Genomic DNA, 17239 nt, shown 5'->3' with positions numbered 1-17239 from the left:
CCAGCTTGAAACAACTTGCCGACACAATATTTTGTGTGTTAATTCTGCAGCTGATTCTGTTAAGTTTAATAAAACTGACTTCAAAGTAAATTGTGAATGGGATTGCAAAATTGTCAGATTATCAAAACAATCCACCTTCTTTCTTCCTCCCTCCCTCCCTCCCTCCCTTCCTTCCTTCCTTCCTTCCTTCCTTTCAACACATTCAGAGTGAGAGAGATGATTCCTCCACACCCTCAACTCCCTCGAAGGACTGCGGGAGCCATGAAGGTATGGAGTAAAGCCTATTCAGTAGCTCTCTGTGTACTGCATTTTTTTTAAAGGAAAATCTTTGCCATTCTGGTCTAGTTTTGTGTCAAGGACACCCAACTATGCAAGCTAAAGAGATTGCTCAGGTATGCATGATCTTTCCTATTGTGCATAAATTATTTGTATTCCTTTTTGGAGAGCTAAGAAGAGTACCCCCATCCCCTGTTCTACCTGCTGGGATGTCAGTAGGCCTTGCCCTCCTATGTCTGCTTCCAAGCATTTCTTTAAAACCTTAGAGGCTAGAAACTTCTTAATTTAAAAACAACAACAACCACCGCTGAGATTTTCTGGAAGCCCTAACTAACATCATGTTAAGGAGAATCTTCATTCTCCTATGGAAATTACACTTGTTTTGATCAATACTTAAAATGAGAATGCCAATTCCTCACCCAGATTTTATTCTCACACAGGTAAACTTCGTGAGGAAAGTGAGACTGCAAAAGGCTAGGTCAAGGCACCCAATGAAGTTCATGGCTGAACTGACCTCAGATCTCTGTTGCTGTACTAGTCTGAGTCTCAAACGCTATGTTGTTCTTCCTTTGATTTGAAAAGATGGTAGCTCCTAACTCCTGGGCACCCAGCATATGCATGCATTAAAAAAAAAAAGTTCTCACCCCTATGGCTGGTCTGTGTCTTCCTCAACCTCAGCTCCTGCACCAGAGGCCTGAGAGTTTGAGGGTTCTGTGCAGGATCTCAGCTGTTCCTAGCCCTGCACTCTTCTGGACAGAGAGCTCTGAGGTTGTTCCTGGGATCTGTTGGAGTCACTCTCCCAGCTTAGGAGTAACAGCCCTGAGTCCTCCTACCATCACTGGGACCACTTTGGCCTTCACTTGCCACATCCTCTCCAGTTCCTCCTTCAGGCCCTGGTACTTCTCCAGCTTCTCATACTCCTTCTTCCTGATGTTGCTCTCACTTGGCACCACTACATCTATCACCACTGCTGTCTTCTGGTGCTTGTCTATTACTGCAATGTCCAGTTGATTGGCCAGTACCTGCCTGTCTGTCTGGATCTGGAAATAGCCCTGTCATTCTCCACGACCTTCTGTGGAATCTCCCATCTGGACTTGGGAGTCTAGCCCATAACACTGTGCAGATGTTCCTGTACACAATGCCAGCTACTTGGTTGTGCTGTTCAGTGTATGCTGTTCCTGCCTGCAGCTTACACTCGCCATTAGGTGTTGGACTGTCTCCGAGGCACCTCTGCACAGTCTGCACCTCGGGTCCTGTCTAGTGTGGTAGACCGCTGCTTCTGTGGATCTGGTGCTTAGTGCCTGTTCTTGTGCTGCTATGATCAGTGCCTCAGTGCTGTCTTTTAGTCCAGCCCTTTCCAACCACTGGTAGGATTTCCCAAGGTCAGCCACCTCAGCTACCTGTCAAGGGTCCATCCCATGCAGGGTCTTGTCTTGCCATGGCATTTTCTCTGCTTGATCTTCCTCCCATGTCTTCTTCTGCCTCAGACATTCTCTCAGCAGCTCATCTTTAGGTGCCATCTTACTTACATACTCCTGGATGCTCTGGGTTTCATCCAGGACAGCAGTTTTGACAATCACCAGACCCAACCCACCCTCTTTCCAGCTGGTGTACTGACTCTCTGGGTGTTGGACTTGGGGTGGAAACCTCTATACGTTGTGAGGAATGTCCAGGTCTTCACATCGGCAGCCTCCATGTCCTCCATTGGCCAGCTCACTATACTGGCAGGGTATCTGATGATTGGCAGGGTGTACATGTTGATGGCATGGATCTTGTTCTTCCCATCGCGCTGGTTTTTCAGGACCTGTCTTACCCTTTGATGGTACTTGGTTGTTGCTGTCTTCCTTGCCTCTGTATCAAGGTTCCCATGTGACTGTGTGATACCGAGGTACTTGTAGCTGGTCTGTATGTCTGCTATGTGGCTGCTGGCAGTTCCACCCCATCAGTCTTAACTACTTTCCCTCTCTCTACTACCATCCGGCCACACTTCTCCAGTCCAAATGACATCCCAGTGTCCTCACTGTAGATCCATGTCAGGTGGATCAGGAGGTTGATGTCTCGTTCATTCTTAGCATACAGCTTGATGTCATCCAGGTGTAGGAGGTGGCTGATGGTAGTTCCACTTTTGAACTTGTATCCATATCCTGTCCTTGTGATTATCTGGCTGAGGGAGTTCAAGCCCATGCAGAACCGCCGTGGGGACAGTGCATCACCTGGTGTATGCCACACTTTATTTCTGACAAGTTCGCTCAAAGGTTTTTCTGGTTTCTTGACTTTTTTAGGCTGTAGAAGATTACCACATGCAGATCACCAGCATCGCTGCATCTATCCTAGATGAGTACCATGACCTATTTGGAAGGCAGGTGGCTGAAGGGTTAGTCGTTGATACTCAGACCCTGGAAGACCAGAAATGTCAACTCAACTATGAGCTCAACACCTCAGGGAAATATTTTGCCTTTAAGGAGCAACTCAAGGTATATACAGGTTTTGCCATGATGCGGGTCTCTCTCTGAAAAAATGACATTCTATTGGAGAGGGCTGAATGGCATGTTGAAATGTCACATTTCCTCCACATCTGACTCTTCTTTTAGCATTTTAGAAGTCTTCTTTCTCTAGATCTGTAGTAGCCCAGCAGGCAATTGGAGTTAATCTCATAAGTCTGTTGCTCCCTCCCTTCCAAATGATTTGGCTCCTTGTGATTGAGTCTTTCTCTTCCTTACAGCATGCTGTTGTGAAAATTGTGCGGGAGAAGTACTTAAAGACAACGGCCTTTGACACTCTGGACCAGCTCCAAGCTTTCCTAAATGAGTTGTACGTCTACCTGGTGGATCAGATGCATGTTGCTTTGAATCAGGTAGGTGAATTTTGGAAGAGCGAGCCATCCTGTTTTACTGCTGAAGCTGTTGGGTTGTCTATGTCAGGCAAACCAAGACAAGAGTCAGTGGGTAGGATGGTCTAATCCAGCTTTTGGTTTGCAACATGGATATCTGTGGCTCACGTGGTGGTGGCGAAAGTTCAAGAAGTGTGTTTGTCTATATAATGTTGTTAAGCTTCCATGGATATAGGGAATGAATATAAGTCTGCCCATATGGTAAGTAGGGATTTGCAAAACGTTTTATGATGGAACAATCTGACTCTGGCTTAACCCATTCTGATTGTCCTGGAAGTGATCTAACCTTGAAATGGACCCAGCTCAGAGCAGCCCTTTTCAGCATCAGAACCATCTGTTCCAGAATGTCTTGCACATCCCTAAGGGAAGTGTCCAACCTGATGCTCTAGATCCACATGTGAGCCTTTGTAAGAGGAGAACCATGTTAGTCTGTAACAGTGCTTCTCAACCTCAGCAACTTTAAGGTATGTGGACTTCAGCTTCCAGATTTCTGGGAGTTGAAGTCCACATATCTTAAAATTGCTGAGGTTGAGAAGCACTGGTCTATGATAACAAAAAAAAAAATCAGAAAACAATTTTAAAAGGTCTCAACAAACACAATGGGTTTTTAACACATTACGGTTGTTAATTTGTCCTTGTAATCTGTCTCACATGAAACCTGCATCTGTTTATCTAACCTGTCTTCCCTTCCTTCCCACCCACCTGTGTCATTCCAATTTCAAACCTACCTCAGCCTAGCCACTCTCTACTTCTGATGAACTGTAGCTCACAAAAGCTGATGCCTTTGAACAAAATCTGTTAGAAAAGGTGCTACCAGACTCCTCCCGATATTTTGCCTCCAAGTCTTGATGTTATTCCTCCAAAAGTTGCCAACATTAGAAAAACCTTAGAAATTAGAAAAGCCATGGGAATGAATCCTTCCACCTCTCTAGCACATGTGAGAAGAAGGTCTACACCAGTACTAGCCCATGCTGGGCTCTTCCATGTGAACACAGGTCTCCCTGGGCCTGACCAGCCCACATTTTCTCATGGCTCCCATATATATTGGAATACATACTGCAAAAAGCCTTCCAAGTGCTGAGTTGATCCCTGCTCTTACTAGGCATCCAAAATCCAGGAACCACGACTCCCGTGGAATAGAAGTTTGGCTAATTTTATAAAACGTTTTGTGACATAAAAATTATCACAACATTTGATGACATACTGCAGAATGTCACAAAGCACTTCCTGTGGTCAACTCCTGATGTTTGGCTAGGCTGTACAGGTCAGCAGGGGCTACTTTCAAGGCAGGTCCATCTCTGAACGCCTCCCTGAATTTTAAAGAACTTTTCCGGTACATTAGAAGCTCTGCCATTGCTGAGGGCACTGAGGAATCTGGTAAGGAAGTATCTCTGAAACGATGACCCAGTGGGTCACCGGTTGGCTAGTTTTCATTATTTCCCTGCCCTGGCCAGGTGCTGTCCCTCCAGACTCCAAGTCCTCCTCCTCCTGTTTATACCACTTTGGAGCAGCTCCAACTGTTTGCTCGAGAAGCCCAGATCAACGGAGACTATGTTTTGGCATCAACTTACTATCAGGAGGTAAGGGAACCCCTCCTCCTTTCCAAGCAGAACAACTGTGGGAACAAAGAGTTTTCTGATTTTTAAGAATTAGAAGCGTTAGGATGCTGTAGTCATTTCTATTGTAGTATCTCACTGATGGCCATAATCTGGGGAAAGAGTAGGTTGGGGATGTCATGCCTTCCACACCTAGAGTGGCAGGGATTTGTTTCTTTATTACAATTAATTCATGTCCTGCGTCTTAGTGTTTCAGCCCTCCCAAAATGGTTTGCAAGAAATACTTTGGTTCAGGATACCCAACAAATGCTATTTCCTGGATGCAGTAAGTGCTAAAACACATGCGATTGGCTGTTGGGCTGGAAAAGCGATTCCTGGATGATGAGGATGAGGATGTAATGAACTGGGGGCAAAGGAATCACACATTTCCTTCAGATCACTTGCCCGTGAATAGAAAATTTTGCATATGGAGAAGAAGAGGTCTAATTCAACTTAGTTTTTCTATTCAGTGTCCCACTGCCCCATTTCTCAGGAGAAGCATTCAACCCCCAGCCCTGATTATGATTCTTGCAGTTGGAAAAGAGTCAAGGCTGCCTCAATGGGCAAAGCAGAGGCTTCTGTGGGTGGGTGGATTCCTGAGTCCCTGTTCTCGGGCGAATCTCCAGCAAAGGATATGTCTGCCTTTCTCTCTGAGCATGATTCCTCCTTCCAGTCTTCCCCATCCTCTGAGTCATCAAGATCAGGGTCTTGAACTGTGGAACGATACCTGCAAGATCACTTTGTGATCTTGAATAACAGTTGTCCTTTTTCTGCCCTGGGAACAGAAGCTACACTGTTATGAAATTTTTGTTGCAATGAGAATTCTGCCCCTTTGGTACTTCCTGTGGCTTGCTGTGGATGCCAGTGCTCCTGAACCATTGGCGGTTCTGCCAGTTCCTTATTACAGATATGAAGTGTCTTCATAGACTCTTATTTAAGAACTCCTGAAAGAATGCTGTCCTAGAGAGATGAGAAGGCTGAGATAAACTGACTTTAATCTTTAATCAGCATTTAGTTGTACTAATTAATGGGCTGATGAACTATCAGGAAGTTGACATCCTGTTTCTAACCTCTAGATCTTTCCATTCAAAGCTTTCAAACAGAATGCTAACTTATGTAAGGGTGCTTCTGTCTCCAGAGGTTGTCTCGAAACCCCCAAGATATCCAGAGCTGGTTGGATTATGGAACTTTCTGTCTGCTGACTGAAAACAACCTCAAGGCCCAGGAATGCTTCCGTGAGGCTGTTGGGCTGGATGCCAATCACCTGCCCAGGTACCATTTAGACAAGAGTTCTGGAGTCCTGGTTGGGCATTAACTGTGGAGCAGCAGGGATCATGCTAATATGTGGGTGGGGGGGAAAGATGTATAAATGTTGTGTAGGATACGTATGTATGTCCTACACATGTAGTGTAATGTACGTATGTACAATCCAGCAGACAATGTTTTGTAAATTACTGCATGTGTCATGCACCCTTTTCAACCTAGTGCCCTCCAGATTGGTTAGGAGTACAGTATGCATCATCTCATACATCTGGACGGTGTCGAAGATGTATTTTACTACAGGTTTTTGAATAAACCATAACTGGCTTATTTGAATTAGCCAAAGCATGCTAAGTCATTATAAACCATAAAGTTTCACATAATATTTAGCCTACTTTTCGTCACCTGCAAGGTCCCCTTCCTGAAGTTGTGAGGAATTTTGTTTGAATCTCAGAGAAGGTTCAGTCTTTTTGAGATCACCAATTGTAGTACTGTTTCTCAACCAATTTCCAAAAATTAGATTGAACAGGGGCAATGAGAAACCATATACTGCATGTCTTAAAAATGTTATAAGATCATCTGATGTTTCAGATCTCATGATGGTGAAAACTCACTGAGTTCGGATAGCATGCTAAACCCTTAACCTGAGCTAATAAAATAGAGTTGCGATATTCATGTAATATGCAATCTCAAACAAAAATATAGTCTAGCTTTACAAGGCTAGGTTTACATAATGTAGGAAGAGTGGTTGGGTTTCCACTACGTGTAAATCACAAATTATCAACTCAGTGTTTTAACTTTGTCTAGTGAACCCAGCCTGTGAGCTGGATTCAGATTAAGTTACTTGAGACAGCCTACTCATGAGTTCAATACCATTAATTTCATTGGGGTTAGCCACGCAAATATTTGAATCTGGGTCTGGCTTAATTTTTTAAAAAATTCTCATGGCTCCTCAAAGGCTAGCCCTACAATCTTGGTCATGTTTAGTCGGAGGTAAACTATGGAATTCCATGTCATTAAATGTAGTATTGGCCCTCAGCTTAGATGACAAGGGAGTAGATGCATTTGTACAAAGCATGCTGCTAGTCTTGATGGGTGTCTGCTACCTTTGGATCACAGGAAGCGTATTTTAAATACCAGCGATTGGAGAGCAACAGTGGAAGAGACTTCCTCTTCTGTTGTGCTTGTGAGCCTGCACAACAGTTGTTCCTTGTGTGATGCGAGATGCTGACTGAGATTAGTTGGATCTAGCGGGACTCTTCTTATCTTCTTACCTCTGACACTGACGAGGCTTACTCCCCAGTATGTATAAATACTGAAGTGGGAATGAGAGCTGATTTAGAACAGATTGGGGTTTCCTTCTGAGTAAATGTGCTTTGGGGTGCTCTCTAAACCAGGGTTTCTCAACCAGGGTTCTCTGGCACCCTTGGGTTCCACGAGAGGTCACTAGGGGTTCCCTGGGAGATCATGATTTATTTTTAAAATTACTTCAAATTCAGGCAACTTCACATTAAAAAGGGAAGTTTCATTCTTTAGTTTAAGAACACTGTTAATGCATATATGAAACAAATATAGTAATTTTGCAACTTCTGGCCTATATTTGAGCCTGAATGTGCAGGGGTTCCCTGAGGCCTGAAAAATATTTCAAGGGTTCCTCCAGGGTCAGAAGGTGGAGAAAGGCTGCTCTAAACAATGTACTGTGATAGGAACAGGCCTAGGCTATGCTACAGAGGATGGTTCTTACAAGGTGGCTCTACTTAGCCTTGTTGTTTGCTGTCTGCCCAGCGTGCTGCTGTGTGGGATCATGGCTGTGATGCTGCAGAATTATGAAGAGGCTGAGGTCTTTTTTGAGGATGCTACGTGCGTGGAGCCAACCAGTGTCCTGGCCTGGACCATGTTAGGTATGAGACTGGCTAATTTGACTTGGAAGATTTGGAAATGTTGATTGTCAGGGTGTTGACACCATCCACACTGGGAGCAGTTCCCTGTTTAGTCTACAGGGAGTCCTCGCTTAATGACAGTAATTGGGACCAGAATTTCCATCGCTAAGTGATGTGGTCATAAAGCGTGATGTCACGTGACTGCATTGCTTAGCAATGCAATCCTGGCAGTCCTGTTGCTGTCATTCAGTGAGGATTGCAGGTCGTTAAATGACCCCCTTGCAACTTCCTGCCAGCTTCCAACAAGCATAGTCAATGGGGAAGCCAGCAGGAAGTTGCAAGTCCCAGGAGGCTGTCAAGCAGGCTGGTGGGTGGGTAAGTGGCTGCTGCAGAGTGTGGGATCTTGTACTCCATAGCCAGGCTTCTTGGGAGAAAAAGCATCAAGAACAGAAGTGACTTACAGGAGTGACTTGAAACCTTCCCTGCTGGCTTCCCCATTGACTTTGCTTGTGGGAAGCCGGCAAGGAAGGTCGCAAATGGCGATCACGTGACCACGGGACACTTGCTGGTTGCCAAGCACCCGGATTGCAATCACCATGACCGCTGGGGTGCTGGGACAGCCGTAACTTTGAGGACCAGTCGTAAGTACCACCCATTAAGCGCCGTCATAACTTCAAATGGTCACTGAATGAATGGCCGTTAACCGAAGATGACCTGTATAGATTCACAGGGTCTGAAGAAGCCTTTGGTAAATTTGTTCTCGGATTAATTACTACATTGATGGAGATTTGGTTTATCGCTCCCCACTTCCTTGGATATAAAAGCTGGACATAATCCTCAAATTCTGAAAAGGAGGGTGAGAAAGGATGGGAAACCTTGCCTTATTCCTTTCTGGGCCGGAGGCCCTCATTATCATTAAAGGCAGGAGTGGACAAGTCTTGGTTTAAAACATACAACATCCTCAGCTCACCATTGTAGACAAAACCTGAACATCCAGTCTCTGCACATGCATGTGATGTATTCCCAATCACTCAGTAGCACCCAAAGCAGCACCTGACCCTGCTCTTTTCTGTAAAAATAGAAAGTGCCACCTCTAGCCACTAGAATGCGTGCCCACCCCTGCTTTATGGCTAGTGGAAGTGTTGGTAATGGTTGGTTCCCAGGGGGAGAAGCATTCAGGAGGCAGTGTATAAATAACCTGCTGCAAACTCCCCGGTTATCAGTGAAGAGACTCGACGGTTCACCAGGCATTTAGACAAGTGGAAAAAAAAGGACATTTCTGCCCTAATCCATGCTATGGATTTATTTATTCATTTGTTTATAGCAATTTAGTGAGAGCCAGTTTGGTGTAGTGGTTAAGGGACTGGGCTAGAAACCGGGAGACTGTGAATTCTAGTCCCGCCTTGGGCACAAAGCCAGCTGGGTGACCTGGGGCCAGTCCCTCTCTCTCAGCCTTAGGAAGGAGGCAATGGCAAACCCCTTCTGAAAAACCTTGCCAAGAAAACTGCAGGGACTTGTCCAGGCAGTCTCCAAGGATCAGACACAATTGAATGGATTAAAAATATATACATATATGGCCACCCATCTCAGAACAGTGATTATGAGCAGCAAACAGAAAATTAAAACCAAAAAACATAGAACAACACAATTAATACAAAAATAACAGAAACAATCAGTGTAACCCATGCCAGAGATCTTAAAATAGTCCATTTTACAATGATTAAGAAAGCAACTGTCAAACTAATCCACTATTCCTGTCACCCCATCCCTTTTTTCTTAATAAATTTTCCTAAAGAGAGTCTATATAGGAATTTTTCTTGGAAAAGAAGAGAGAGGCAGTTTGGCATAGTAGTTAAGGTGCTGGCCTAGAAACCAGGAAACTGTGAGTTCTAGGCCTCCCTTAAGCGTGAAGCGCAGTTGGATGACTTCGGGCCAGTCCTTCTCTCAGCCCAACCACCATATCAGGTTCTCGTGTGGAAAATAGAAGGCAGAAACATTAGGTACATTGTTTTGAGTTGTACAAAATAAAGGCAGCATATCAATCTATTAAATAGAATCTTTTCTGGTTTATGCAGCCACCAAAGAGCTTGATAACCCCGATGTTTCTAGCCCCGCTTCAACCCCACAGTGATTATTTCCTAAGGGAGATGTTTTTTTTTCCTACCTTTCCTTTAGGGCTTTTCTATGATATCCAGGAAAACTACATTCGGGTCGAGATGGCCTTCCGCGAGGCTACCAAGCTCCAGAAGGCCCGTCTGGCCAAAGAGAAACCAGGTCCTGAGGTTGCAGAAGGGCTAGGAAAGAGGGGGATGTCTTTCACGGCCACACAGGCGCAGCCCCTGGTTGGTGCAGTGGAGAGCGGTAAGCTGAATATGGCCCATCAGTGGTAACAAGCTACAAACTCTTCCAAGTTCTTCAAGGTCAGGGCAGCAGGGAAAGCATTATATGAAAAGGGACCACTGGCAGAGGAAGTTTGTGGAAGAGCTTGTTTTGAGCTGCTTCTCCAAATGTTCTCTAGGTGGGTACCCATTATGACCATGTGTTTACAGGGGAAAACCCAGGTCTAGTGGTTAAGGCGACAGGTTAGAAACCAGGAGGCAGTGAGTTCTAGTCCCGCCTTGGGCATGAAAGCCGGCTGGGTGACCCTGGGCCAGTCCCTCTCTCTCAGCCCAACTCCCCTCTCAGGGTGGTTGTTGTGGGGAAAATAGGAGGAGGAAGGAGTGTTAGGTATGTTCCCTGCCTTGAGTTATTTGAAAGCCAGTTTGGTCTAGTGGTTAAGGCTCCGAGCTAGAAACCAGGAGACCGTGAATTCTAGTCCCGCCTTAGGCATGAAAGCTGGCTGGGTGACCTTTGGCCAGTCACTCTCTCAGCCCAACCCAACTCACAGGGTTGCTGTTGTGGGAAAAAGAAGAGGAGGAAGGAGTATTAGGTATGTTCGCCAACTTGAGTTATTTGTAAAAATAATCAAGGCATGATAGGAAATTAAATTAAAGTTAACCTCTCTTTTTGGCCTGTCCTCATGTTCCACTACCCCATTTCCGTTGCTAGCAGAAGATAGTATTTATTATTTTTAGATATATCCACAGATGCAAATCAGGGGTACGCAAAACATTTTGGGTTAGAGCCATTTCAACTTCAAGAGATCCCACTCCAAGTGCAGTACAGCAGTTCTGAAGGCGAAACATTTTGAGCTTGAAATAGCTGATGGTCAAATCGCTGTTTCACATTCAAGATGGGGCCCTTTGTGCATGAAACTTTGAGCTTCAGATTTGGGGCAGCTGAGATTCAAAACCTTTTGTACAACCTTAATGTAGATGTGTAAACTTGGGGGTCCTCGTGGACTCACGGCTCCTGCTCAAAGAACAGGTGGCAGTCATGGCTAAGAGGGCCTTTGTGCAACTCCGTGTTGTGCGCCAATTATGCCCCTTCCTGGAGCGAGAGGCCCTTCGAAGGGTCACTCATGCTCTGGTCATCTCCCATATAGAGTACTGTAAACATGGGGCTACCCTTGAAGAGTATCCAGAAGCTACAGCTGGTCCAAAATGCAGCTGCACAGATGATTTTAGGTGCTTCAAGATCAGCACATATTACTCCATTGCTACGCGAGCTGCACTGGGTGCCAGTTTGCTTCCGGGTCCAATTCAAGGTGTTGGTCATCACCTTTAAAGCCCTACATGGCATGGGACCGGGTTACCTGAGGGACCGTCTCGTCCCCATAACATTGATCCATCCCACCCGGTCATGCAGAGAGGGCATGCTACGGACCCCATCAGTAAAGGAATTTCATCTGGCAGGGTCCAGGAGGTGGGTCTTCTCTGCAGCAGCTCCCGCCCTTTGGAACATCCTTCCTCGGGAAATGCGGTTAGCCCCCTCTCTTCCGGACTTCAGAAGACAGCTGAAAACCTGGTTTTGTCACCACGCTTGGAGTGGGGAGAGGAAGAGCCATTCCTGGGGCTGGTTAGTTCCCTAACCCTGCAAGGACCAGCCTTATCCCTTATGGGCTGAACTGACCTGCCCTTATTTGGATTTTATTGTATTTTATATTTGTTGAAATATTGGTATTATTTATAATGTTACTGAATTTTAAATTGTTTTTACTGTGAACCACCCAGGGTCCCCCATGTGGGGGAGATGGGTGGTGATAAAAATATGTTAAATAAATAAAAATAAAATAATTAGATTTTTCAAGGCAGGACCAAAGAGTACCCAGACCTTTCTCTGACTTGCAGGTGTTTCAATTCATGCTCAGCTGCCAAATCTCTGGGCCACAGCATCAGAAGAATTCAGCTATGGCTGCCACAGTAGCCAGATGTTATCCTTTCACCTTAACCTGGCAGTTTTGACTGCTGCAGTCTTGCCACTGTTTCCATAGCAACATCCCTACATTGAAAAACAGGGTGCCTTAAGCCCAGTTTAAATTTGGCATTTACAGTGTAAGGTTATAGAACCAGGGGACGTAGTTTTGAAACTAACCTCCTTGTTATCTCACCCTGACATCTCAGACCCTGGGAACCATGTGGGCCCAGGGTAAAGTAGTCTGGAAGACAAAGAGGAATTGGTTGATGGTGGTGGTCAGAGAAGAGGATCTTACCAGAAGGCAGACATTGTTCCCAGGGATCTTGTTGCCAACAGACTGCGCACCCGATAAATTAACTCAGAAAGCTAACTAAGCTCCTGGCCAGCGTTAGACAAGTTGTGGGATGTAATCTGGATGGGGACTTCCTTGCTGAACAAAGGTCTGCTATCCAGTTGGAGGATGGTCAAGTCAGGCTTGGTTGTGTGTTCTCACATGGGTTGACTTTCTTTTCAGCTGCAGAGGAGACTCCAGAAACCGCAGCGAAAATCCAAGCAGAGTCCCAAGAGCCAGCCACCCTCCTTCGTGTACCAGAAGAGGAAGTCGTAACTAAAGTGGTTAAGAGATTGTCTGTTACACCCAGTAAATTGAGGTTGAACACCCAGAGAGGTAGGGGGCCTTCGGGGATAGCTAGAGAGAGCTCACCTTTGTGAGGGCCCCTCCTTTCATCTCCCTTCAGTTTCCACCACTGTTCCACCATCTCACCTCAGTAGCATGGATGGGGGAATCTGCCGGGCAAGGAGACATGTTGTATTTCCTTTCATCATTCTGATGAAAGTAGTACAGGTAGTCCTTGTTTAATGACCATTCATTTAATGATGGTCCAAAGTTACGACGGCCTCGGAAAAGGTGCTTTACGACCTGTACTCGTACTTATGACCATCGCAAACTGTCGTGGCAAAAAGCATCCATTGGGGAAGCTGGATTCACTTAACAATCGCAGCGATACACTTAATGGCCGTTATAAAATGGTCATTAAATTGGGTCCAGTTGCGTGGTGACTCACTTAACAACTGCACCGCTTAACAACCAATTTTCCAGTCCCTATTGTGATCATTAAGTGAGGACTAGCTGGTGAAAGGTCCTGCTGACACTGCTGCGCGACTCTGATAAATATTGAGGTCCAGCTGCAAACTCAATGCAAGGGCGCAAAACAAGGTTCCAGGACAGAAAATCCATTTCCTTAACAAAGCACTAGAAAGCAGAGAAAAACTGCTGAACCTCTGTTTCCGCATTTAGGCATTTCCCTTGAATTCCTTGCTCTCTCCGTTTCATTTCAGAAGCGCCCAAACCTGTTGCAGCTGTATATGAAACAGAGCTGAACCTGGCCCTTTTCACCCCGCCCACCCCCACCATTTTCATGGAGACAATAAGCTTCCTCTTGGACGTCAATGCCCTTCAGGTGAGCGTGGGGTCAAGCAAGGCTGGAGGAGGCCATGAAAATTCAGGCGTGTGGAGTTAGGCGTTAGCAAGAGTGCATACTTCCACTGACGTAACAACCAACCAACCCTTTTTCTGGTTCAGCCACAGAGTCAGAGAGGGCAGGATTAAGGTCACAGGTATTTGTTTTGTGAGGTCTTGGAAGCTGGGGCATGATCAAGAGAGGCTGATGTAGTGATTGGGGATTTTTTTTTTATTATCAAACTGCATCTTGCCTTGAACTCCACAGACAGATGCCAACACGGAAAGAGAAATGACATTTTTTAGTTCTATTAAAATTGGACTTACTTCTTTCTCCCCACTCACTCACCTGAACTTCAGTGTATTCCTTTTTTTTTCCGTTTCTTTTTTTGTATCTTGATGTAGTCTCTATTTTGGATACCCAGAACCTAGATGTGATTTTTTCAATATTTTTGGGCTGTAGATTGGAATCCTTTCTAAAGCACATCACTGATTGCCATTACTTCTGGAATATTGCCCTTTTCCTTTTTCTCAGCTTAACCATACAGGTAGTCCTCGCTTAACAACCACAATTGGGACTGGAATTTTGGTTGCTAAGTGAAGCAATCATTAAGCAAATCTGACCCAATTTTATGACATTTTTTGCAGTGGTTGTTAAGTGAATCACTGGGTGTTAAGTGAACCACATGGTTGTTAAGTGAATCATGTGGTTCCTCATTGATTTTGCTTGCCAGAAGCCAGACAGGAAGGTCGAAAATGGTGACCACATGACTACTAGATGCTGTGATGGTCATAAATGTGAACCAATTGCCAAGAGCACAAATCGTGATCACGTGACTCTGGGGATCCTGTGATGGTTGTAAGTGTGAGGACTGGTCGTAAGTCACTTTTCCAGCACCGTCGTAAGTCTGAACCGTCACTAGATGAATGGTGGTTAAGTCAGGACTACCTGTGGTGTTTCCTTATTTTCTCTCTTTCCATAGTAATGAAACTTGGTAGAACCAAACATTTGCTGTGCAGACAGAAAAAGCTGCCAGTGCATTGATTAATTGTCCTGAATCTCTCTGCTGTCTTTGTTCGAAGCAGATCACCATCTGGAGTTGAGACAAAGTGAAGCCATCATAGGGACAGGCAGTAACTTTGGGTTTCTCAAGCTGTTCTATGACTCTGTATGAAACTAATGAAGAAAGAATCTAGGTTGGGTTTTTTTTTAAAAGAACCAACTCCCAGTATGCCCACATAATTGCTGTGTGTCTTCCCTTGTTTTTCCCTTGTTTTTGACTTCACTATTAAATACTTTAAAATAGTCTCATGGTTATAAATCCTCACAGACTTCTTTCTTCGCTTTAGTTTTTCTCTGCTCCTTTTACAGTTCTGTGCTTTTTTAGATGGTAGTGGCATCTTCATTAGCCCAAAGGTTTCACCCATTGGGTCAGAGTTTGGTCTGTTTCCTGCTGTGTTGAAAGGGCCCCTATATGATCCAAGGCGGTGTTTCTCGACCTTGGCAACTTTAAGATGTGTGGACTTCAACTCCCAGAATTCCCCAGCCAGCATTCTGGGAGTTGAAGTCCACACAAAGTTGTTGAGGATGAGAAACACTGATCTAAGGGCTTTTTAAGGGACGTGCCCAGTTGCTGCTGTGCTTTGCACCTGCGCTGTCGTTGGCTATGGCCCAGTTCACACATTGCACTAAGCCAGAATGTGGTTGGGTTGGGTTGGGTTGGGTTGGGTTGGTTGTGGCTTGGCAGAATGTACGAACTAAGCCATTGCAATTTGAAAATCAGCTATAGCTTAGAAAATTGTGCAAACCTAATAGTTGGAGGTTTCATAAGCCACTGTGAAGGAGAAAAATTAGTTAGCCTAAGCTGCACCATGTTAAAGTAGAATTGACCAGTCCCATCACTCTTAAGCTCATCCGTGCCCTTTCTCCCGGAAAAACAAGACATGGATGTGAACGCTCACTGTGTCAAGGACTAGATCATGTTGTTCGTATCAGGCTATGATAAACAGTGACAGGGTCGGTCTTGGATAAAGCTTAGCTGATGCCTCCCTGGTTGGCAGAACACACTGATTCCAGAGGCCGGTAGGTGGAGGCAGATGCGTTCCCAGCCAGCTTAGTGCCTATGCTCTGAATTTTGGAGGCAGATTCAGAGCTGGCATGCAGAACCGGACTCTGGAAACTTCCCAAATAGGGGGAGAGGCCGTCCCAAAAAGAATCACAGGAGCAGGAAAGAAGGCTAAGATTAGCAAGTCTGGGATTCCAATGGACAGCAGTCCCACAGCCATGTTGGTACTCTCCTCCCAGTTTGTTCACAGGGCCCTGGCGCATGAGTTGATCTGCCCTCAAGGAGGCCCCAGCTGTGATTATTACTTGGTGCTGGCCCAGACCTACTTGCTCAAGAAGAAATATCACAGGACAGAAGAGAGCCTGGAAATGGCCATGCAGATTGATTACCTGGTGCGTATCTCTCATTAGCGCTTGGGGGCTCTTGGCCCATCTCCAGTTAACCAAGATTCTCCTGTAATATTCAGGCCCCCAAACAGAACACGTCAGCTCAAGGATGCCATACACTCATTCTTTTGTTTCATGACCCAGTAACCCTACCACTGGTACTTTTTTCCACTCTACATCCAAAGGTGCCCTCAATGCATGTATTTGAATATACGCTCACATCACTGCCCACACCTTGGTATGATAAATACTTATGCACGTGATGAAATGAACTCTAGTTCTGGTGAGGCCCCCAGTGACAAAAGCAGCAATCTGCAGAACTTTCTCTACCAACCAGGTCAGCCCCAATGATTCTAGTGGCTGAGGGACACCCTGGTTTTGAGCAAAGTTGTTGGGGAAATGATTGGGAGGCTGCCTGCCAGCAACTCACTGGAGATAGCTGGTTCTGCTCTCATCAGCAGCAAGAATGTAGCTGTCCTGAGCAGAATTGCTGTCGATGAAGAGTTTAGGCTTCCCCCATCCCAGCTGAAAACTACTGCTAGTGTTGGTCTCCCCAGATACGTTCCAACTCCCAGTGGCAGGTTGACCAGCTCTACCCTAGACCATCTTCCCTTCCAGAGCTAGGGGACTGCAATTCTCCAACTGTCCTGAATCTTTATCCAAGAGAGTTCTCTGTAAGCTTCCCCAGCTAAGAACCCCAGTCATTTCAGAACTTCCCACTCACCATCTCCATCACCCACTTTGGTTTTAAGGAAAAAATATTGATTCATTGAAGCCTCCACAGGTCAGGCTTCACCCCTCTGTTTCTCTGCTACCTCTGCAGAATCCAGAGGTTTGGGCACAAAAAGGCCACCTCTGCTACCTGACTGGGGACTTCAGCGAAGCAAAGTCCTGCTACGAACGCACCATCAGCTTTGTGGCGGATGCGAAGGATATGCATTCTGTGTATCTGCGATTGGGGTCCATATATCTGGAAAGCAAAGAGGTGAGGAGGTAGAAATGGGACAAACAGCCTGGTGGTTTCCTGGTCTTGAGATGATTGCCTCGTAGAACTTTGATGAGCAGAGGCAGTATCTTGGTTTCCCCCCGAGATCCAGATGGCCCCCACTCTGGTCTTGTTTAGAAGAGCCA

At 45.5% G+C, this 17239-nt stretch overlaps 1 protein-coding gene across 1 annotated transcript in view; it reads left to right on the top strand.

Moving 5' to 3' along the window:
* Positions 1–17239, top strand: part of CFAP70 (cilia and flagella associated protein 70) — a 33396-nt gene that overhangs the window by 11193 nt on the left and 4964 nt on the right. The window contains exons 14-24 of the mRNA XM_063315091.1: positions 207–267; positions 2559–2750; positions 2999–3130; positions 4621–4746; positions 5900–6033; positions 7807–7922; positions 10077–10262; positions 12712–12864; positions 13536–13657; positions 15962–16114; positions 16932–17093. Coding sequence (XP_063171161.1) covers positions 207–267; positions 2559–2750; positions 2999–3130; positions 4621–4746; positions 5900–6033; positions 7807–7922; positions 10077–10262; positions 12712–12864; positions 13536–13657; positions 15962–16114; positions 16932–17093 — 1537 coding nt within the window. The remainder of the gene's footprint in view (positions 1–206; positions 268–2558; positions 2751–2998; positions 3131–4620; positions 4747–5899; positions 6034–7806; positions 7923–10076; positions 10263–12711; positions 12865–13535; positions 13658–15961; positions 16115–16931; positions 17094–17239) is intronic.

Source organism: Candoia aspera, chromosome 14, assembly GCF_035149785.1.
Source record: "Candoia aspera isolate rCanAsp1 chromosome 14, rCanAsp1.hap2, whole genome shotgun sequence".
Taxonomy (NCBI): Eukaryota; Metazoa; Chordata; class Lepidosauria; order Squamata; family Boidae; genus Candoia; species Candoia aspera.
Note: the sequence above shows the minus strand (reverse complement) of the source record. Positions and strands in the feature narration are given on the sequence as shown.